Raw genomic sequence first — 23,779 nt, 5'->3', positions numbered from 1 at the left:
GCATGCTAAGTACGCAGATCGTGATGCAGTCTGTGCGGTCACATTTATCACTGTTTGCAGAATTTTTGTGGGCGAAATCCAGTCATTTCAATAGAAATCCACTCAACCTGGAAATTTCATGTGAGGATGAAATATTTTCCCAAGCAGATTTTGCAACAGGTTCAAGTTGGTTACACAGATACACACGGATGTTGACTAACAAAAAGCTGCTTGGTTTGAAAGTGACATCTGTGTAAGTAGTGCTTCATACATCATTACACTATTGACAATAGACATTTTTGGCCACAAAATTTTGGCAAAACTTCACTAATGTGAGTGCACCTTAAGAAAGGACATAATTTAACGCAATCAAGTTTTCTCCTTGTAAATATCCTCAACTTTGCTCATCTTTGTCATTCTGAAATATGGTAACAGAGTAATGCAGATACAAACATAAGGAAAGGTTATACAATTAAAAAAAAAAAAAAAAAAAAAAACACATTTAAACTGACAGGAAGAGAGGACAAGAAGTGTTTGAAGCACACTCACCCACTGTCTTCTGTCTGACGATGCTTCTGGCCTTCTCGATGCCTGGTGAGCCAGCAGTGGTAGCGCTGCGCTGTCTCATGACAGCAGCTTGGCCTGGTGGGTCTCGACTCCAGCCTTTGGAGAAAGACCTATCCACAGTGATTTTCTGGCACTCGTGGGCGCCACCTAGAGGGAGCAAATGTATCACGTATACATATGATAGTGATGTTTCAAATGTTTCAAAAGCTTCAATGGCTTGAGTTTGCATGTTGTGCAGCTACCTTAGTCTGTGTGCAAGCATAAGAGTATTTTAGTACAAACTCACCTTTGCCTTTGTGCTTCTTCTGTTTCTGTTCACTGAGCTTTTCCAGGGGCAGCTCGTTCAGGTCCAGGCTGTAAAGGTTGCGTGCTAATACCTTGGTGAGTGTCTCCATGGTGAGAGACCACTCAGTGACCAGCTCCTCCCAGCAGGTGAGAGATGAGAGTACAGACAGCAGGTCGTCCCACAGCTCCCGAGAGACGTACACATTCAGATTCCCTTTGATCCAGGCCACAATCAGAGTCTGAACAGGAAGACAGCCCAAAGTATGGACTACATCAGACACTTCAACAGATGGACTAGAAATAATAATTGTAGGTAATTATTTAAATATTACATTGTATTTATCAATATTCTATATATAATATAAATATATTCTATATGTAATAATGCAATAAAAAAGGCTAAAGCACACAACATATACGATGTGTAGTATGTGGTGAGTGGACCAATGAGAATTCATTATGGGCGGAGCCATCTAAAAATGTCTCCTACGGCTCACTAAAAAAAATAATAACTGGCATGGTGTGTTGGTGGGCGGTACCTGAAAAATGGCCCCCGCCAAACGGCCCGATAAAGTGTTACTCTTCTTCCCATGAGGCATAATAGATGGAGGCCTCTTCATCACACACTCGGTTACCCTTAGCAACACCAGCAAGATCTGCTCCCTGTGACAAACATAAATACACTCAGGATGCGCAGATATTCCAAGCAGACACCTGAGACCTGATTAATGAATTGGAATGTCATAGTCATACCAGGTCTTCTGGCTCATGGTTTCATGCATGACCAGACTGCGGTATATATTGAGCACACGCTTGCACATGTCAACATGCTCTTCCAGAAGTGACTTCAGCTCATTGGCTGCCTCCAGAAGGAAGACGTTAGAGGAGTTGGTGATGAAAACCTGCATGAAAAAAAGATTAGTGGGGAACTGAGACTGGAAGGAGAAATGTTTCACAAAATTTCCCATGAACTGAACTCTGCGTCATCTAAAAATAAATAAGTTAATAAACAGCCAACTATTTGACATGCAAAGCTATGTCAAGGTCAAGGTCAACTTTATTATTCCCGAAGGGCAATTTGTTTCATAGCCAGCAGTAAACCATATGCAAACAACAAACAAGCATCACGACACACAGACAAAAACAATGACTTCAATTAATGATATACATAAAATTATTTGTAATTTAAAAAAGCAATAGCAGCTGGTATGAACACAGCACAGCATCCACATGAGCATCAAAGGTCAACTTTTCATCTATTACAGTACCAAGGTATTTAAATTGATGTACAACCTCAACAACATGATCATTAATGACCACAGGAGAGATGACTGTAGGATTCTTCCTAAAATCTATAATCATCTCTTTAGTTATAAGTACATTAATGTCCAGAAAGGACAATTTACACCAATCAATAAAATCTGTCAGTACAGGACCATGATCAAGATCCTCACTATTTAAAAGGGAAACAATCATTGAATCATCCGCAAACTTGATATGACGCCTCTCTAGTTGCGTTTGACACTCATTAATATAAAGCACAAATAAAAGAGGTGAAAGAACGCATCCTTGTGGTGACGCAGCCGAAGAAAAAAGTACAGATAAAACCCTGTTTACTTTCACACGTTGAGACCTATCAGTTAAAAAATCCAACAGCCAACTTATCAGCCCAGAATCAATATTATAAACCCTATTTAACCTTTCTGCTAAGATATGAGGGTGGATACAGTTAAAGGCAGATGAAAAATCGATAAAAACTAATCGCACAAAAGTCTTTGCACCCTCAAGATGTGCTAAAATCATGTTTAACAGAGTACCTATCGCATCATCAACACCCCTACTAGACCTGTAGGCAAACTGAAACGGATCTAAATTGTCCTGTACCATGGTCCAAAGCTTATCCTTAACAACCTTCTCAAATGTTTTAATAATCAAAGAGTAAGTAAGTGCTACTGGCCTGTACTCATTTAAACATTGTGGTACATTATTCTTAGACACAGGTACAATAATAGATTCCTTCCAGAGATGAGGAACTTTATGAAGGTGCAGTGACATACTAAAAAGGAAACAAAACATATCTGCCAATTGTTCTGCACAATTTTTAATAATATGGCCTCCAACACCATCAGGGCCTAGACTTTTACTCTCTTTAACACCCTGGAAAAGTTTTAAGGCTGTATCCCTATCAACACTTATGCTATTTTGCTCAAAGGAAGCGTTTTTAAAAGCTGCCAATTCCTGACTATAATTATGAATATTAAAACGAATATTAAAAAAAAACATTCAAATAACTGGCAAGATCAAAGTCAAGCTTCCTGTCTAAAGAAATATTAAATTTCTTAGAATGCATCCCAATCATGGAACATATACTCCACTTTATCCTTGTAATTAAGCCTTGCCTATTTAATATCCTTTTTTATCTTGTTTTTGTAATACCTTATACTGAGTAACATCACCTTGATTAAAACAAATGTTCCTCTGAATAATTGTGTTTTTAACAGATTTAGTAACCCACGGTTTATTGTTAGGATAAATGCAAATTTCCTTCTTGGGGATAACAAGGTCCTCACAGAAAGTAACTAAATCAACACAAGCATTTATAAACACATCCCAATTTGTGCAGCTAAAACAGTCCTGGAAAGAGTTAATAGATTCCTGCGACCACACCAGAACTAAACAACGTTCTTGCTTAGTTTTCTTAAAGGTGCTGTTTGTAAGATTTTGACTCTACTAAAGCATAAAAATACCATAATATGTTTGCAGATATTTAAGAAACATGCTAAGTTAACATACTTGTTTATCTGAAAAACAATGCTACAGTCAGTTATTCTTCTTTGAAAATGTACGTTCCGGGTCGGAATGTCCATCTTTGTTTTGGTTTGTGAAACCCTCCCACTGCCAGTTTACCCAATTGTATTTCGGCACCCCGGGTTGCCAGCTGGTGGAAAACACAGTGTATTTCATTTCATTCATCATCAAGTGTGCTCGATCCTGTTTGTGTCGTCAATCTGGCAACCTGCGTGTGTGTCAAGTCTGAGGAGGAGGGGCCGGGTGAAAAACCCTCTCCAATATTTTGAATTTGGGCTGCAATAACTAGTTCAACCACTCGGTGTCTATCCTACATACAGCACCTTTAATGACCGATTTGTATAACGGAACCAGGTACACCACATTATGATCTGACATACCTAAAGGAGCTCTACAAAAAGATGTACGCTCCCTTCACAGATCCATAACATAGATCGATGTGCATCAATGTCTTAATAACTCATCAATTGGTCTTTGCAGGGTTTGAACCATAGACTGTATGAAAACATGGACGTAGTGTCCGTTACGTCACCCATAGGTCTCCGAAGAGCGTTTTTGAAGCCAAAAGTAGGAGGAGCCGGCCGTCGCCATCTTGAAAATGGGCAAAAAGGAGGGAGCTGGTTGCTGAAACCATGCCATCAGCTCGACGACAGTGTCAGCAGCGGCAATCCACCTGTCACTCAAGTGGCCACGCCCTTAATTATAATAATAATTAATCTCCCCACTCACAGATGTCATGAAGGGCAAAATTAACTACATAGACCAAAATCATTTTTTGAACCAGGCTGTAAACATGTTTTTTTCTGCTGTAAATTTGGGCATTTTAACAGTCTATGGGATTGACTCCCTTTTGCAACCAGTCAATGAATTACAGTTTAAGTAACTTCCGTATGGGTTTCAAGAGAGAGAGAGCGGGAGGTTGCCGCTTGGTTTTAACCTACAATCTTTCAGTTTCCAGTCTAGGTCGTAAACCACCTGTACACCAACACCTAACCTCACCTGTAGTGTGGCTTGGACACCAGCATGGACATTATACTCCAATACCTCAGAATCAGAGGATTTACTCCCAGAATTCCTACACCAATTAGGGTTTCGACTATTAACGGACACTGTGAGCCCAACATCCTACAAAACAAAATAGACACTGATTGGTAAACAACAGCAGTACAGTATTAATAACAGATAATTGCTTAGATAGTCAATATAAAAATATATGCTGTTTTATCTGTTCTATGAAAAAAAAAAATATTGTATTATAATAAATAAATACATTTTACACTAACATTCCATTGTTTTCAATCACCAATAATATAATATACATACTATTTTTATACATTTTATTGAATACTTCAGAAACTTGTTTTAGAAAAAGTACATACTCTTTGAATTGGGGAAAAAATAAGGCCTGATTATAAGCTTCTTACATCAACTTAGCCAGACGGAATAATTAAAAAAGTGGGTATTAGCCAATACTACCACTGATGTATCAGATGCAAAAAAACAAAACAAAGGGAGCAAGCTGTTGAGCAGGCTGACTCAGTCTCTAATAACTGCCTTTGTATTCCTCTGTTGTCAACTTTAGAGACAGCTACCTCCTCCTCTTTATCACTTCTCTGCCCGTGGGTGGAGTTCAGCTGGCCTGTGAATTGGTCTTCCTCTGGTTCTCTCATAAAGACAGGTTTATCCTGCTGAGAGATCCACTCTTGATATACCCGCACCACCTTACGCATGGCTGCGGCCTCACACATGGGCAGCAGAAACGCCTGCAAGATATAATACACTCTCTTATATTCACAGACAAGAATCAGTGTACAGAGGCATCAGTGACTAAAGAGATACATTAGCTGGACATCTTTCCTCACACCAAAATAAAGGCTTTTGTACACATCAAGTGCACCATTTTGTACAGGGACTTTGAGATCTTCAGAATAAGGGCTATAACAATCCCTATTGATATTTAACATTTCTCACACATAGCAGTTCCTCTTTGTGAACTTTAATCACACTAGGACAAACAATCAGAACAATCAACCTCTCTCATCACAACTTCTTCAAAAATGAGCCAGACTTCTTCCTTTTTCATTGATATTTAGATGTACTGAAGTCTTTCTGTTCCTCATGATAGAATTACCTGTCGAAAGATTTCAGTGATGAAGTTGACGTTGGTTCTAGAGGAGCACAGGACTCTGCGCACCACCTCAATGTCTGTGAGGTGCTCTTCATCCATGCTGCAGAGGCTGGAGGAGCTGGGCTCTCTCTCCGTCAGGGTGCTGGTGTTGGAGTGCGACTGCTCCGGCTCACCAGTCCCACCCCCATCCAGTCCATCTGGTCTCAGGCCACCATCCTCCCCTCGGGCAGCCAGGCCCGCCGCCGCTCTCTGAAACAGCAGCAACATTGCAAAAATGTGCATACAAAGCTTGATTGCTAGCAATGTGTAGCTTAATAAGACTTTAACCGTTTGGTTACCGGTCCAGAACTTAAAGGGAAATTCTGTCATTATTTACTCATATAATCTCTAACCCATAAGACTCCAGTTCACCTTTGAAACAAAAATTAAGATATTTTTAATGAAACCTGAAAGGTTTCATCTAAAAGTCCTGGTTACCAAAACTAAAAATAAATAAATAAATAAACCAAAGACCAAAAAGGTCATAAAGGCACCATTAAATGAATTCATATGAATCAAGCGGTTTGATCGAAGAGATACCATCGGCTGCATTGCATATAGTATACACAGAATCTCGTTCTCGCCACATGGTAGAACAAACACGGGTTTGGAAATTAGGGTGAGTAAATGATAACAGAATTTAAATTTTTGAGCGAGCTATCCCTTTAAAAAGTCCAAGTCATGCCAACCCTAAAAGTGCTTTACAACCATTTCTGTGTTATACATCTGTTTATTTTTACCTGGATGTTCTTTGGCACGTTTTCTCCTTCCATGCCAGGGATGTGTGTTCCTGTGTTTGACCGCGGCTCCAGCCAGAAGGAGACCAGCCAGCGGATAAATATGACTCTGGCATTGAGGAAGTTCTCTTTAGTGCAGTACAGGGCTTCATTGGTCTCTGGGTCTCTTTTTACAACTACGTAGTAAGGCTTTGGTCTCATGGATGGAACCTCTATTATAAAACAGGACACAAATCCAAATCAGACATCTTATCATCATGAGCAATTATAACTGGCTAAATAGTTCCTCCATAACAGCGAGAAATAAAAATTAGGTTTGCTTTGACATAAAGAAGGATGGCATGATCGTTAACTCTTACCCAGGATAGGACTGTACAAATTGGTCTCCTTGGAGAAGCTGGGGAAGATATGGGGCAGGTAATATTTTTTGAAATTGGCGAATAGGAAGGAGAACCCCTTCTCGTGGTTCTCCTTGCACTTCCACTCTAGACTTTTGGCCTGTAGGGAGACAGATCACACATGGCAAGCTGAGCACATACACAGCCGCTGGGACAGAACAGCTTGTTTGTGTTATGTGGAGGACAGTGGGGATGGTGGAGGCAGGCAGTGTGTGGTGCTGCTGTTTATGTTGGGGAGGGTGTAAAGCAGAGCAGCCGTTACAGCGCAAGGAAAACATACCGCTGCAGCAAGGCTATCTGGCATCAAATGCATGCAGATCAGGGGTCAGTGGCATGTAAGTCTGGTTTCCGCAGCTTTAGCGTTGGGTCTGAACCAGCCATGTTAGCATAAGCAGTGTTAGTAGGAGGGGGGGAGTACCTGGTTTACCATGTATTTTAGTAGAGCCTCCAGGAAGTAGCCAGTGAGATCTTCCTGGGATTTATCTCCTGACTGGGGTGGCACCAGGGGACTGATCTCCTCTGGAGTCACTTGAGCTGCAGCAATGGACAAAAAGATGTTGTAAAGGGTATTTTTCATGTAAAACATTTTTTTTAATTTATATTTTGATGTTAATAATTTAGTTTACCATGCAGAGAAAATCATCATAAATCTCCCTGCACAGTGCACACAATACATTTATTGAAACTATGCTGCAGAACAGAGTAATTCAGAATTAGATGTGGTTCTGATATCAAAACCAGGAGCCAGTGTTGTTACTTATGAACTAAAACTATTAAAAATAATTTGTGTTAATTGATATCACACTAAAGTAAATTTAAATTTAAATATTTGTTAAAATAAGTTTTAGTACTAAAATTATAATTAATAATTAAAACAAAAATAAATTAAAGCTAAACAGAATAGAAATAATAAAAAATAGAAAAAAATTACAAAGCCACGCAGTAAATTTAAACTAAATTTGAAATTAAATCAAATAATTTAAAATATTAATAAACACTTTAATAGTAAAAAAACAAAAAACAAAACTTAAAGCTGCCATGAACATACTATTTTGCATGCAAACAATTAAGCCAATCATTACAAAAGTAATTTAAACAAGTCTTAAAACTATAAAACAAACAAAAACAAAAAAATCCTGTTTAATTTTAAATGTCAGAGAGAGGATGGAAAATGCTCATGAAAAATGAAATTATGAATATTTTGGTGAGAGAAATCTTGAATAACATTAATCATGGCCTTTAGATACAAAATAAAAATACTACAAAAGTGTAACAAAAGATCTGTGAAAGATTTTGAATATCAGATTTTATTATCTGATTGAGACATAAGTTGTGAGAGACAGCAAACAACACTCACACTCCTGAAGGTTAAGGGGAGGGCTGATCAGATTATCCAGGGTTCGAGGGCCCAGCTCGGACTGTGGTGCAGGGAATCCTGGGATTAGACAGGCGAAGATCCAGAGCTGCTCTCTCAGAGCGTTGTGCTGCAGAGCCTGCATCCACAGAAGGAAGAGACGCACTCCTTCCCTCCTGATCTATACACCACACAAACAACCAGATTATTGGTTAAAATGACTTTTAGCAGCACTCTCAACCTTGTTTATGTCAGCAGAAAAAAACCCTGAATAACATGAACTGATTAAATATGTACTGAATAAATAAGACAAAAGCATTTAAGAAATAATAAGGATTGCAAAATATTTCCTTAAATTTCTTTCAAAAAGAACAACCGCTCACACAATGACAATGTTTATTCAGATTTTGACCTTTTATATAATGTAAAGAATTTTTTAACATTTAATACCTTTAGGGAGTTTCCAGTGTGTAGCAGTTTCTTCAGAATGAGACCTATGAAGCAACAAAGTAGTTTAAGCTGAGGAACAAATTCATAACTTCCAAATGAGCTGGCTTTCTAGATAATTCTGGAAAACGTTTGCTCTGGTCTCTTTGCTTATTATCAGTCAGTGATGTTTATTTGTTTATATGGAATGTGGGTTTATCGAGAAAAGAGCAAAATAAAATAAGACTGAAAATCCTTCATGGTATTGTCACATATTGTTTATCTCACTGATGAAGGACTGTAATGTCAGAGTTCTCGGTCAGATCTGGGTGTTTCTGGGCCCCAGGTCCTTGGCATTCTCTGTGTTTATCTTGGTGGTCTGTGTATCCTTCTACTAAAAGACTTCAAAGCAGAGGAAAAGGAGAGACCACCGCAACCAGGCGCAAAGTATCACTCGATACATCGGATCTCTTCCATGTTAATTTGAGTTTTCTGCCCTAACTATGATGGGACTTGGTTTCTATTTTAGCTTCGCCCATAGTGGAAGCTCATTAGTCCAAAACCACATTCCATTTACACTACTGTTCAAAAGTCTGGGGTCAGGAAGACTTTTTTTCTAATTAGATTTTTTACTTCAGCAAGGAGGCATTAAATTGACAAAAGTGACAGTTAAGACAATTATAATGTTACAAAAGACTTCTATTTCAAATAAATGCTATTCTTTTGAACTTTCTATTTATCAAATAATAATAAAAAACGGTTCCACAAATATATTAAGCAGCACAACTGTTTTCAAAATTGATGCTAATAAAAAAAATGTTTCTTGAGGGGCAAATCAGCACATTAGAAGGATTTCCGAAGGATCATGTGACACTTAAGACTAGAGTAATGGCTGCTGAAAATTCAGCTTTGCATCACAGGAATAAATTACATTTTTAAATATATTCATTTAGAAAACAGCTATTTTAAATTGCAAAAATATTTCACAATATTACTGTTTCTACTGTGTTTTCAATTAAATAAATGCAGCCTTGGTGAGCATAAGAAAGTAGAAAGTAGAAATGTTCACCTATGCTGTGGAACTGCCATCTTCCTTGTATTCGCTCTGGTAACAGCTGCAGGATTTTCTGCAAGGTAAGCACATGGATTTGACTGCAGACATGCCTATATATACTCATGTTAGTACATGCATTTAAACAACTCAATGAATGTAACAAGAGATTGAAAAATGTGGTGACTGTAGCACATTTTTACATTTCAAAACAGATGAACAGATTTGTGCAAACACACATTACTAGGCTTCTTTGTGACATTGCAACAGGCTGGAATGTTTCAATAGCTCTCCTACACATTGACATCATGCCTGTCTCATCATGATGGGGCATCTAAAGTGTCTCCTGCCTTCACCATTACAAACAGCCCATAGGGACATACCAGGTGAGCAAAAGCTACAGCTCATAAGAAGCATTTAGGGTGTGGCAAATAACACCTGTTTTCTGTTTGAGGGACTTACAATTATCTGTCAGGTGCATGTCAATCTTTCTTATCAATGATCTCATTACTGATGAAACTGAAGCCTCAGTAAATATGAACTTAGTGGATCATACACGTAACAGTGCAAACATTCATACTGCGCCAGATGGGAATATGTGAATGAGAGTTTACACAGGAGAAAATGTCACAAAGAAACCAAAGCTGATGAGACTGAGCTAATGTGTGTAAACAGCCATCAAGTGATTATTTATAGTTCTTACCTCAAATATAAAAAGAATAGAATCAAGCTCTTCTCGTTGTGATTTGTGACCTGTAGGAAAAATAAAAACAAACACAAAACATACTGAATGTCACCAAGGGATCACAGAAACCCACAGGGCTTCTATTAATAGCGCAACAAACAAGGATTACGCATCGGTGCTGGAAACATGGGACACTCAACATGTGGCATCAAGACCAGCAGCTCAAAACAATCTTTTTAATCAGTTTTATTGAAAGATATGTTAAGAAAATAAAGCTGGACAGAAAGTGATCAATGCCCTAACATTTTTTTTGTTGTCAAGATTTTATCATTTAAAGTTGGCAGGACATAGAAATCAACCCAATCTATTTTCTAAATGCATGTTACAGATCTTATTGTGAATGATTTATCCATACATTTCATTTTTTCACAATTTTGTTGAACTTGTAATTTCATTTTAATCAAAATGTCATACAGTAAATAGATAATCTGGTGTAATGACACATGCCGCACTTCTCCAATCATTTTGATCACTTAAACCCTGCCTTCCTTACAACTGACTGTAAGCTTGCATTCAGATCTGCCTCCATTCAATCAAAAAACAAAATAAAAAACCAAAATAAAACCTAACAAGACTTTATATTTCAATAATCCTTTAGATTTTTAATATATATCACAATACAGAAGAAAACCTGCTATCCAAGAACATGAACATGGGGTGCTTCTAGATACAGAAGCTTTTTCACATGTTGTTGAATTCAGAATTGCATCAGAAACTAGATATCTACATTTTCTGAAGAAAATGTGAGTGGTGGCAAAACTCAGCACTGAGCAGTTACTAGGGTCTTTTATCACCTTTTAACAATTAGGATTTTTGCATGTTTTAACTCAGAGGTTAACTTTGTAACCATTCAAAGTTAACCATTGCTAGCATGTGTAGCATGCTGGAAGTCCTGTGTGCTAACATGAATCAAATGAACCAAGCCCCATGTCTATTCTATGGCCTGATGCAGAGATATAGGTCTTGCTAGGGTGCTCTAAATAGTTGCTAGGGCATGGCTTGATAAATTCACAGTGATCCTGAAAGACTGACTGGTTGCCTGAGTAAAATGAACCCACCCCATGTCTCTTTGACACTGTGATCCACCACAGAGGGAAAAAAACGTAGGCTCAGTTCCTTCACCATAGCACGTCCATGGGACGATTTTGGAGGGCTCTTGCACTCTAGGGGTACAACGTATGTCCAATTGGGAAGTATGTTCTTGCACAGCATGACAGTCTCTTCAAATGTGGTGAGCCACATGTTTCTACGGAATCCTTGCTCTGTACTATGACCCGTCAAATTTGGCCGCAATGCAAAGTCTAAGGGATTTTGGTAGCACTTTATTTTACAGTCCTGTTCCTCATGTACATAATATGTACTTATTATAATAATTACAATAACTATGTAATAAATAGGTACTAACCCTGAACCTACCCCTAAACCTAATGTAGTTACCTTGTATTACCAGAACTTAGATAAATACACTGTAAGTACACTATAAGTACATGTAAGTACACATACTGTAAAATAAAGTGCAACCGGGATTTTTCGCCCCCCTATGCGAAGATCGTACACCCGATTGCTTACAAATGTCATAGCAAACCACTTCACAATAAGCCACACAATTTTAGGCCTCTTTCATGGGTCTGTGACAAACTTACGTGCCGAAGTTTGTCCGAAATTTATAATCATAAAAGACAAGTGCTTCACAAGCACCACTAATTCATTTATAATGCAGTGCAATCTATGTCCTCATACAGTCATTTTTATCTTTCAGGTCAGCTACTCTAGTGGTGGTACAACAGTCTGAAAAAAATAATTGCTGAACAAGTTAGTTAAACCTAAACTGTCAATGTTTCTAGCCAACTACCTGAATAATAACATATCTGTTTTTATTGGCACAAAGAGTAAGACAAAAATGAATATTAAGTAAATTAAGTAAAAGTCAAAGCTGATCATGTTCCGATCCCATTTCACCCTTTATGTCCTGTCCACACTTGAGTGTCCTATAAAAAAAGGCACACTACCTAAAAAAATTAATTATGAAGAAAGCAAGTGGGGGGGGGGGGCCTGGAACAACTGCTTGTACCGAGCAAAGGACAACAATATGAACTGTAGTTGCAATAGAACAAGACGAAATGTTAAGACATAAAATGAGAGGTCAAAGGCAGTGAGCAGCTCTCTGAATACTCAATAAGCAACTGTGCAGTGTTCCGAGACACTGGCTGCGCTCTCTGTGCACTATAATGAGCCCGTGTGACCGGACATGGCTAACTGGGGGCTGGCTAATTTTCGTCATAAGCCATTTCATGGAAACTTGCTCATTAACACAGTGACTTCTGACTGTGTGTTTGCTGAGAGCACACAATGAGTAGGCCAGCTGAAAAACAATGCAATCGAACCCTGAAAAACATTAAACTATCAAACAACAGTGCAGAGAACATTCTCATGAGACAGTGGGTGAGAGATAAAATGAAGCGCTGCTGGTCTTACCTTTCTGTTTCAGGTTAACCTCGATGGTGACGAAGTTTTCAAAGAACACATAGTAGATGTGGGAGTAATTCTGCTCGAAGAGGTGTTTGAGTTCAGCAGGCTCTGCATTTTCTACAAAAACAACAACAAAAAAACAATGAATCAACTAGTCATTTTAGTAGTTTTTTTCTGAAATCACTTCAGTAGAGTTGTACAATTTAAAACTGAATTACTTTCTATATTGTGGTGTTTCAAAAGGAAAAGACATTCTGGGGAAGAATTTTATTGTGCTAATAATAATTGAGTGTGCTAACAGTCAGCACTGATAAACCCTCTCCTCAAGGACACCCAAATATGAAAATCTCATTGCAATGAACCCCATTCAATAAATGTAAAAGACAGCTACATATTTCCACACATAACAACCAATTTATACTGTGTGAGAAAAATATTAGGCGGGTCACTGTGAGAAAAAAAAATAAAAATAAGCGTGATACAGAGTTAACATTTTGTTTAAAAATAGATTAACTGGCTTCTATACTGTCATTATACTAAAGCAAATTATTAAAATTTATCTGGAATTTTTTTAATTCAGTCAACGCTCAGTCAAGTGCCCGCTCCAGTCTGTTTATAGAGCTGTGAGCCGTCATGAACACCAGAGCCAACAGAGAGACCTGGTCCAGATAAACACTGATAAATATTCAGACCAAGGGTTTATTCTATCATTACTGAGACAGCATAAGCAGTGGAGAACTCATTCTTGGGCACTAAAGTCACTCTGGGCATACTACAGATGTGCACAAGTTTACTCTAAACTTCTTAAAGTGATCTATTATTGCCTGCAACCCACAGAAAGAGGACTGTTTTTTTATAAAGAGAATATAAAGAAAACAGAAAGAAATAGAAGAAACCTATGAGAAATATACAAGAAAGAATGCAAATGTTTTTATTGCCATTTTAAGAATGTGATGTTTTAATGCATTTTTTAATGTCATTTTCAAAAACACTCTATTTATAAGGCATTATTAGTGATGTGCAAATAAAACAAAATATAATTTTTTTATGTACACATTGCTAAACTGCTTATTTTTGACTTGCATTTAATAGTACTTGACTACAAATTTTTGTGTGTTATATATGGACATCAAAAATAATAATGCTACAATAAAATATAATATTTCTAAATATATATTAATAATATATCAACAGTTATTATTATTTATGAACAACTTGAAGTTTTATTTATTTATACTTTGAACTATTTGTGTACTAAGTTACACAAATCCTCACAATGTCCATGCCTTATTTAAACTAACAATGTCTAACAGTGCAGTAGTGAACCAGAGCTCTACGAATTTTACAGATTGTAGTGTATTTCAAAAACCTTTGAGAACATACAGACGGAGGGGAATTTTGGCTGAAACTACACAACATGAGAGAGAACAGACCAATGGCTGGTGCTTCACTGGCTGTCGGAAATATCTGTGATCTAAAATAGATCACAGCAGCGAGCACAAGTGTCTGACGGTGTATTAGAATCACTTGAAGATAATGGCCCTCATCTTTAAAGATGAACTGAACACCATGAAAAGAACGATGCCACAAACACTCCCAAACTGTCAATCTCAAAGAATGCACAATGCATTAGTGTGCATCTTAAAACCAGAACTAAATACAATCCTTCTGATGTCAGGTTGTTGCCATGTGGTTGCTAAGGTATTCTGAGGGGTTGCTAGGTAGGCACTTTCTAACCAAGGTCAAAAACTATGTCTATGTCTTTTTTTTTAATCATCAAACATGCAAAGTCATAATTTCAATTGCTTGAGATACCTTTAATATCCATATTACAAACGGTACAGGACAAATTACATGCACGTTTTTAGTTTGTTTACATCTCTAACCTTAAGTATGTGCAGGGATGCAGTCATTTCAATATCGGCATCAATCAATCTGTGGTACTTCACAAGTTATTGAGTGTGCAGCATTCGGTTGAGAGCCCATTTAATGATTGACTTCACATAAAATATGACTGTTGTTCACATCAGTAATTCTCAAGCCCAGCATGCTAAAGATGCAGATTGACTGCACAGAAAGGCTAATGTAGAGATGCAGAACTTCAGCAGACTACAGTCTGAACTAAATACATATTATATTCATAAGTTCACACAGTTCAAACAGTCCCACTTGCATTCAAATAACAGGTAGTTCTTAAACCAAATCTCAAACAGTGAGTTTCCTATTTCTCTGGAAACACACCCATCCGTTTATTTAGGCTACACTTCACTTCCTCAGGTCCCCCAGTGCACAAAAGCTGTTGTGCACAGGGTCTGATCTAGGCCACAATAAGTGAATGTGTGAAATGAATAGTTTTTCATATGTGAATATTGAGCATATCATTTTTATAGAGAAACACCAAACATAATAAAATGTCCCACACCTGTAAATTCAGGGCGGAATCAGCAGGAACCTGGTGATACAACATTATATCAATATCTGATGACACCATAATATTTAGCAATTCTTTATGTTTAGTGCATTCAAACGTACTTATATATGCAATATTTATATAATAATTTATATTTCAAATAAAAGTTGCTCATCTGAACATCTTGTTCATGAAGGAATAGTAATAATATATATATATATATATATATATATATATATATATATATATATATATATATATATATATATATATATATATATATATATATATATATATATATATATATATATATACACACACACACACACACATATCATGGTTTCCACAAACTGTGATATTAAGCAGAATAAATGTTTTCAACACTTATAATAAAAATAAAATGATTTTTAAGAGCCAAATCAGCATATTAGTATGATTTCTGAAGAATCATATAACACTAAAGACTTTAGTAAAGACTGTTAATAATTCAGCTTTGCCCTCACAGAAATAAAAAAAATTAATATATATTAAAATAGAAAGCTGTTATTTTAAATTATAATAATATTTCAGAATATTTCTGCTTTTACTGTATTTTATTAAATAACTACAGCCTTGGTGAACATAAGAGACTTCTTTCAAAAACATTTAAAAATCTTACTAAGCTCAAACTTTTAAACCGTAGTGTACATTCAGCTCATTATTTTAATTTGTCCAAAATGAACAAGTAATGCCACCATAGTTTTGCTGACCCTTTCCCCCCCAAACAAAATATTATGAAAAATGTAGCTGACTAAAAATACTGATTTTCTGCAATGCAAACAGTACAATACAGTGAGGCAATAATGCAATTCTTCGAAATACTCATTGTTTTACTGACCTCTTCTTTTAGAATACACCTTAAAAATAATTAGTCACATGATAACAAACGCATAGTATTTGATGTTACACAAGAGTCACTATGAAACAATCACAGACACAATGACTTTTCAACAATCCTTTTATACTGTGTTGGAGGCAGTTTCCTCGCCATTCATAGCAAACATCACATAGTTTTCATCTTCAAAACAATCATCAGCGTAACACAATGGCACCAGGAAGCCAGATAATACCACAGAAGGCAATTCAGGAAACGGGGTCGTGATTGGACAGTAACGACTGCAGGGCAGGCCAACAACATCTCAAATAGATTCTTTAACCACAGACACTGATAGTTTGCTGAAGAATCTGCCATGTTACACGAACCATCCTCACGTCCAACATTCAGGACGTCAGTGCAGCTTTAAAGCTTAACAACTCAGGAATCTGAGGCAACCGGCCTGAGACCGACTCCTTCTCTGACTTCCTTGACAACTCCCAAAGGAAGTGCTGGCTTTTTTGTTATTCTGTGACGTCCCACCCAGTCCTGAAGAACCATATCTTTGCCCCACCCAAAACATGAACTAATCTCCAGTGGCCAAGAAGCATCTTTTTCCTTCATTGCATTATGAATGACAGGCCATGAACTTGACCCTTCTTGTTGATACTGAGAGACAACAACTGCATTTACAGTTTTTCCTAAACTGTTTATGCTTGATTCTCGAATGAGATTAGTTTTTGTTCACACCAGATTTGAATTGCACATTTTGGCAAATATGTGCAAAAGAGTAAATATAATTGTTTACAATTTGCACAATGCCTAAATGCACATCATGGCTTGCTGATTAAAATTAATTAATTGATTCTCAGTGAAACTTTCATACTCTTAGCAATGCCCGATCATGTGAGCCATAATTTAATATATATATATATATATATATATATATATATATATATATATATATATATATATATGTATATGTGTGTGTGTGTGTGTATGTGTGTGTACATGCTATATAAATTTATATTTGATTTATATATAATTTATACTATTTTATTTATTTGCACAATTCTTAATTATATTTATATTATGCACATAAATAGACAGGTTAATAAACCTAAATAAGGAAAATGTCAATCATTTAATTGCACTTGCAGAACGAATAACCATTAAACTTAATAACAAGATTAAAAAATGCATGCAAAACATCAACTCAACAGATTGACTGACATCCAAAGAGGTTCCAGTGAAACCAATGCATGTGTCATGTCACTGTAAAGACACAAAAACACTCAACCACACAATAGAGAGAGAAACAAAACACTATAAAACCACTGCATTCCTGACCACACTTCTAAATGCAAACTTGTCAATAATTGTCACAACAACAATAATACAGGTAAACACCCTATTGCTGGTGGTGCCTCATTCTCCTGTTTATAGCATATTAGCACCCTGCAAGGCAACATTAGGAGCATAAAATTAGTTCAGATAATGTTATTTCTCACCAATAACGACTCTCAGATGTTTCAATCTTGTCAGCACGTCCTTCTTGGGGTCCAGCACTTTCTGTGTCGATTTCCTGACGTCTCCATGAGTTTTTTTAGAGAACATTCCGCGATGTTTTGAAGAGCTAATGATAATCTTCCGTTAAGTCCCTCAAACATGGAAGGGGTTGTCAGGTTCACGGCTCGAAAGGTGTTGTGGGTTGTAAGGAAACTTGAGGAAATAGAGGTGAGGCGTGCATTTTTGCAGAGGAGGTCAAACAAAAGAAAAAAGCAGCAAGCCCTCCTCTGTGTGTGTGTGTCTCGTGAACCACACACCTCTCTGAAGATCTGAAAACATGGCGGAGGACGCGACATGAAAAACACCTTAATCGAGGCCAGAGTCATTCAACGCTCAGACGTCATCCAAAGCGCAATCACACATCAAGATCCACACATTCACATTCATAAACAATATTTTTAATAATTATTAATGTTTTTTTTTTTCGAGTAACGATGGATGATTGCACTTCATATCTGACAATAAAATGTTTAAGACATTTCTAAACTGTTATAATGAGGTCTGTTTCTTATATATTTTTGCATTCATGTTTTCTTTAATGTTGTTATATTTGTTTTATTTTTTATGTATGCGTAATTGATATACCGTTTTCTATTTTTCATTGTGTGTCTTGCTTTTGTTCACTTTTTATAATGTTTTAATCGTGTAATTTTGAATATAAAATATACTTTATTTTATGAAATAATGAATTGAACCTTTTTATTATTTATTATTATTTTGTTGATTCATAAGGAAAAAATTGCAAGCAAGTAAAATGGATGAATGAAGCAATGAAAACAATAAAACTTCAAGCTTTGCCTTCACTGTTCAGTTTTTTTTAAATCGTTTTCTTCATCTGTTATACCTTTGTTTTGTGTAACATATTTCTTTGATAATAAATTAATGAAAAGAAAAAAAAACTTGTCAGAAAAAAATATATAACAAGAAAGAGGGCCATTTCATAATGTTTGTAGATTGTGAATTATTCTTGCATTGTACAATTATCTGAAAATGAAATTGAGTAAACAACAACAACTCTGTTCCAAAATAAATGAAATAATAATAAATTAGAATTTATAAGTTTTATTACTACACTAATGAAAACAACACAATCATTTCATCCAGTCGTCCATTGATTTATACAGCCTGTTTTTATAGTCGTAAACACGCTCGTCATAGGACGAGTGACGATGGGGAACTGTAGTTCTTTAGACCATTAAAAACAATGGTACCCTAAATATAGGTGTCACCATAAAAACTACAAACCCCAGAGTGCTACAACAGCGCACATAACGCGCCAGTGTCCCTGCCTTTCAGAGGCTAGCATGGCTTAATAAACTAAAACAGGAGGGTTTTTTGGGGTTACAAAAATATTAAAACAGGTAAAGCGATTTAATATGCAAGAGCCCCCCGTTTTGATTTAATCATATCTGGACTAAACGACAGCAGCTGGTCATTTGCAGGATGTGAACGCTTGTTAGCATGATACCTTTAAATGTTTATGTATCTGTTTTGTTTTTAGCAATAACATCAAGCTAACATACAGATCTGTTCACAAGAAAAAAAAAAGAGTAATTTAAAGTTGAGAAGTAGTTCAGTAGATTTCCCGGTAGTCTTAGTTTAAAAAAAAAAAGACGGAATGCCAGTGCACTCGAGAGAAAAGAAGGAGAGCAACCATGAAGAGATGGAGGTGGATTTCGCAGAGCAAGAGGGGAGCAGCTCAGAAGATGAGGATACAGAGAGCTCTTCTGTCTCTGAAGATGGGGAAAGTTCAGGTGCGAATCAGGCTTTTGATTTTCTCTATGTAGATATATAGGAACAGATAGATACATGTAAAAATGCATTGCGATTAAAAATGCAATACAACAAGAACCATTAATATTTGAAAATTGAAATAGAAAATATGCCGAAAATTGATTCACCCTCATACCATCAAAAATGTAGATGAATTTGTTTCTTCGTCTGAGCAGATTTGGAGAAAGTTTACTTAACTTTAACTCTGCAGTGAATGGGTGCCATCAGAATGAGAGTTTAAACAGATGATAAACACATCGACTTATCCATCAATTAATGTCTTGTGAAGGGAAAAGTTTTTTTTTTTTTTTTTTTTTAAATATTAAACAGTCCTTTCTGGTCAAAATATAAACACACAGCAATAATCCATAAGTAATGCATTTTTCTCTTCTGATTCAGACAAGATTACTTTTTTTTTTTTTGTACTGGCGAAAGCAATATTATGGATAGAGTACTTTGTTTGAATTTAAAAACATCTTAATGATGAAGCCTTTTGCTTAACAATATGTTACAGCAATTGATGGACTGGAGACATGTGGATTACTTGTGGATTATTCTCATATTTTTTATGTGCTGTGTGGACTCTCATTCTGACGGCACACATTCACTGCAGATGCTACATTGGTGAGCAAGTGATGCAATGCTAAATTTTTCCAAATATGTTCAGATGAAGAAACAAACTCATCTACATCTTAGATGTCCTGAGGTTGGACCACCTCCCCCCCACCAACCACGCAAAAAAAAAAAACAACAACACTAGGGCACCAAATCACATAACTACAATAAAAGTGAAAACACAAAGTGCCAAAAATAAATCACAACAATATAACACAAATACCTGACTAGAAAAAAAAAACACACATAAAAATGCAAATTATGCAGTCAGCATCATTATTGCAGAAAAGGACGAAAATCAAACTCTTTGTTAAGACCGTTAGGTGATAATGTGTTCAAAGTATAAATCCAATAGGCTTCATGTCTTAAAAGCAAATTGTTGATATCACCCCCTCTCCAAGGTAATTTAATAGCTTCAATGCCAATATACTGTAGAAACTGAATGTTTAAATCTAACAAAATATTGTACTACTGGACTTCTAGGGTCATGCAGCCTAATGGCATTTTGATGTTCAGCAATCCACATTTAGATTTTTCTGCTGGTTTTTCCCACATAACAGAGTCCACATGGGCAGCGCAGCATATAAATAACATTAGAGGTCTTACAAGAAATCGTTGTTTACAATAGTTGGGCACCGTCATTGATGTTTTTGTTGCCCGACAGATGCACATTTTTTATTTTTTTTTGGTGAACTATTCATTTAAACATAGAGAAAGAAACAATCTTTTTATTTCAGAAATGGACGATGAAGATTGTGAAAGGAGAAGGATGGAATGCTTAGACGAAATGACTAATCTAGAAAAACAGTTCACTGACCTCAAAGACCAGTATGTACCATCCTCTTGTTTGTATTTAATCTGTGCATGATTTTATGTTATTTACAAGTGCATTTTTTTTTATTATTATTATTATTTTTTTTACATTGGTCACTAAGTGTGCATGCTTTCCTTAGGTTATATAAAGAGAGACTGAGTCAAATTGATGCCAAACTTCAGGAAGTGATGTCAGGAAAGTCACCAGAGTACCTGGAACCCCTTGCAAATCTTCAGGAGAACATGCAAATCAGAACTAAAGTTGCAGGTCGGTCTGCTGTTCAAACTCAACATGGGATTATTGTTCTTTGAAACTGTGCATTTTGGTGCATTATCTCATTGTTGAAACAATACATGCATGCATAGGTATCTACAGAGAACTGTGCTTGGAATCAGTGAAGAATAAATACGACTGTGAAACCCAAGCAGCGCTCCAGCACTGGGAGGTGAGTTTTACAGATGCAATCCGCTATTACCTAAACAACAGTGCATGTCTGAAATGTCTTGCTGAGTCATCATAACAGAGCCATACAGGACTATTTATACTGTTTGATCTAACAGCACCAAAAGCATCTGTTTAAACAAAATTAAATACAATTCTAATTTGGTTCATTTGATCTCTTCAAAGTGAAAAACTGTTATTATTTGATACGGTGCAAAGTGAACTAGAGGAGAAGATCAGACGTTTGGAGGAAGACCGTCACAGCATAGATATCACCTCAGGTATTGGAATTGTGAATATGGTCACAAATAATATCGTTTTTTTTGTGTTATTTATACAATCTTTGTCATATTTCCCCTACAGAGCTCTGGAACGATGAGTTACAATCAAGAAAAAATAAGAAGAAAGATCCCTTCAGTCCAGACAAAAAGAAAAAGCCTGTTGTTGTGTCAGATATCCTTTACTACAACCAATTAAACACCTACTGTATAATCAATCAATCCGGAATGAGCTGGAAATGTGTATAATTTGTGAGTTTCTTAACATGTGCACGCCCATATATAGTTTACATGCTGCAAGACCTGGATATACTGGAAGACTGGACTGCTATTAGAAAGGTTAGACTGTCAAAAACATAACACTTTTTAAATGAAACCATTTTTATTGTGACCCAAATAATGTATTTTGTTAATATCTTGTAGGCCATGGCAACATTAGGACCTCACAGAGTAAAGACTGATGGTAAGATCATATTTATTACTGTATTTAATTTTCATAACAACAACTGGTTAAATTATACACTACAGTTTAAAAGTTTGTGGACATACTAGAAGAAAAAAAAATGTTGTAGAATTTCCCTTTTACTATAGTGACCTTGAACAAATACATCTGTTCTAAGTCCCTTTTGCTCTGGGCAACTTCCTGGAGTTTTGGTGCATAATTACTGCATCTAACTCTTAAGTGGTAAACTATTAATAAATTCCTGTTAAATATAGACACATCATGTTTGTATAGTTACTGCAGTTATATTAGCTTATCCTTTAGGTGCTTTATTATGTAATGTTTCCGCTGTTACATTGGTAACAGTAGAAATTGCATCATTTGTTATAGGCTCTTCAAAGAGTGACAAACACCAGCACAATGCCAGCTCAGAGGATGGACGCTTGTTTTACGACGGGGAATGGTACAGCCGTGGACAAGCCATATGTATTGACAAGAAAGACGAGTATCCTACGAGGTGAGGGATCCTGAAATACCAAGCTCATATTGATTATTTTGCAGCACTTTTGTGAGTTCTTTTCTCCTGTCTTCTGATTCAAACAGCGCTATAATAACTACAGTCAATCATGATGAAGTCTGGTTTAAGCGAGTCGATGGGAGCAAGTCAAAACTCTACATCTCACAGCTTCAGAAAGGCAAATGCTCCATAAAATACGCCTGATCTACCTGAGATCTGATCAGATGTAAGGATGCCAGTCCGACATGTTTAATAGTGCCATTTTATGTACAGTATATCATGATTTAAATACCTTTTCGATGTTTAAAAACATATGTTGGTGTATTTGTCTGTCATTTGAAATGTGAGGAAAGTTTGTTATTTTATTATACATTCAGTGCAATGTCATTAGTAAGATTAGATAAAAATGTAGTATAATTACTGCCATGAAATGTATTTTGTATTTTTATGACTGGCCTCGTTTTCTATTTTAGTTAAACTCAGTGGTGTTTGAACCCAATTCTAATGTGTAGTCATTTGGAATGCTATGTCTGGCCACCAAATGGTTTCCAACTTTTTGTATATTTCTGCCTCATCACTGTGTTCAGATACAAATGATATGCCACAATTTGCATTTGCCATTCTTGGTGGGTTTTTTTTCTAACAGTGTAATGAAATGATTTTGCTTGTGCGGCATCTTATATGAAATAAAGATATTTGAAATATTTTTAGGAGTGAGTAAACAATAAGACGTTGTCACAACTTTCAGAGTCTCAGCTCTTCAAACAGCTGTTTACTGTTCAGGATGTGATCTTGCTGCTCTATTTACAGTCTAAACAAGCCATAAATGTTGTGAATACTTTATATAACTCATTGTAATGTGCATTTCAGTTCTGGTCTTTGGTTCAGTGTTGTCATGTGGGGTTACAGCACCACCCTTTGGTTTCATTGTTGTACTGTTTCTGTTGTTTTTTATGCCTTTTTTTTCTTGATTTATCCATACTTTTGAAAATTCTGTGCTAAATGTTTTTTTTTTTTTCAGTTATGAATTACATTGAACAGAATTTCAAAATACAGCATTTTGATATCATAGAGCCTTGTT

The 23,779-nt window shown here is 36.3% G+C and overlaps 2 protein-coding genes across 2 annotated transcripts in view; one reads left to right on the top strand and one right to left on the bottom strand.

Moving 5' to 3' along the window:
• LOC109092082 (ral GTPase-activating protein subunit alpha-1-like) overlaps window positions 1-18,118 on the bottom strand; it is a 66,557-nt gene extending 48,439 nt beyond the window's left edge. Inside the window, 16 exon segments of the mRNA XM_042773666.1 lie at window positions 529-693; window positions 833-1,070; window positions 1,371-1,494; window positions 1,585-1,733; window positions 4,639-4,764; window positions 5,232-5,402; window positions 5,771-6,016; window positions 6,547-6,755; window positions 6,903-7,041; window positions 7,360-7,475; window positions 8,299-8,476; window positions 8,746-8,789; window positions 9,791-9,848; window positions 10,476-10,525; window positions 12,993-13,103; window positions 17,761-18,118. Coding sequence (XP_042629600.1) covers window positions 529-693; window positions 833-1,070; window positions 1,371-1,494; window positions 1,585-1,733; window positions 4,639-4,764; window positions 5,232-5,402; window positions 5,771-6,016; window positions 6,547-6,755; window positions 6,903-7,041; window positions 7,360-7,475; window positions 8,299-8,476; window positions 8,746-8,789; window positions 9,791-9,848; window positions 10,476-10,525; window positions 12,993-13,103; window positions 17,761-17,866 — 2,230 coding nt within the window. The 5' untranslated portion in view covers window positions 17,867-18,118.
• A 956-nt stretch (window positions 18,119-19,074) lies between these two features.
• On the top strand, window positions 19,075-23,769 carry LOC109074734 (breast cancer metastasis-suppressor 1-like protein-A). Its single transcript, XM_042773665.1, has 10 exons — window positions 19,075-19,572; window positions 20,944-21,034; window positions 21,160-21,287; window positions 21,386-21,465; window positions 21,646-21,742; window positions 21,825-21,914; window positions 22,014-22,078; window positions 22,163-22,202; window positions 22,572-22,698; window positions 22,785-23,769. Exons 1-10 carry the CDS (start codon window positions 19,437-19,439, stop codon window positions 22,900-22,902), a joined length of 972 nt encoding a protein of 323 aa, XP_042629599.1. The 5' UTR covers window positions 19,075-19,436; the 3' UTR covers window positions 22,903-23,769.
• The last annotated feature ends 10 nt before the right edge of the window (window positions 23,770-23,779 follow it).

This window comes from Cyprinus carpio, chromosome A17 (genome assembly GCF_018340385.1).
Source record: "Cyprinus carpio isolate SPL01 chromosome A17, ASM1834038v1, whole genome shotgun sequence".
NCBI lineage: Eukaryota > Metazoa > Chordata > Actinopteri > Cypriniformes > Cyprinidae > Cyprinus > Cyprinus carpio.
This window is presented reverse-complemented; position numbering and strand designations above follow the sequence as displayed.

Bases quoted from the DNA above. Each gene is read 5' to 3' on its own strand.
- LOC109074734 (XM_042773665.1), top strand. From the start codon at position 19,437: ATGCCAGTGCACTCGAGAGAAAAGAAGGAGAGCAACCATGAAGAGATG. The intron at 19,573-20,943 runs GTGCGAATCAGG...TTTTTATTTCAG, and splicing joins TGAAGATGGGGAAAGTTCAG to AAATGGACGATGAAGATTGT. The intron at 21,466-21,645 runs GTGAGTTTTACA...TGATCTCTTCAA, and splicing joins CAGCGCTCCAGCACTGGGAG to AGTGAAAAACTGTTATTATT.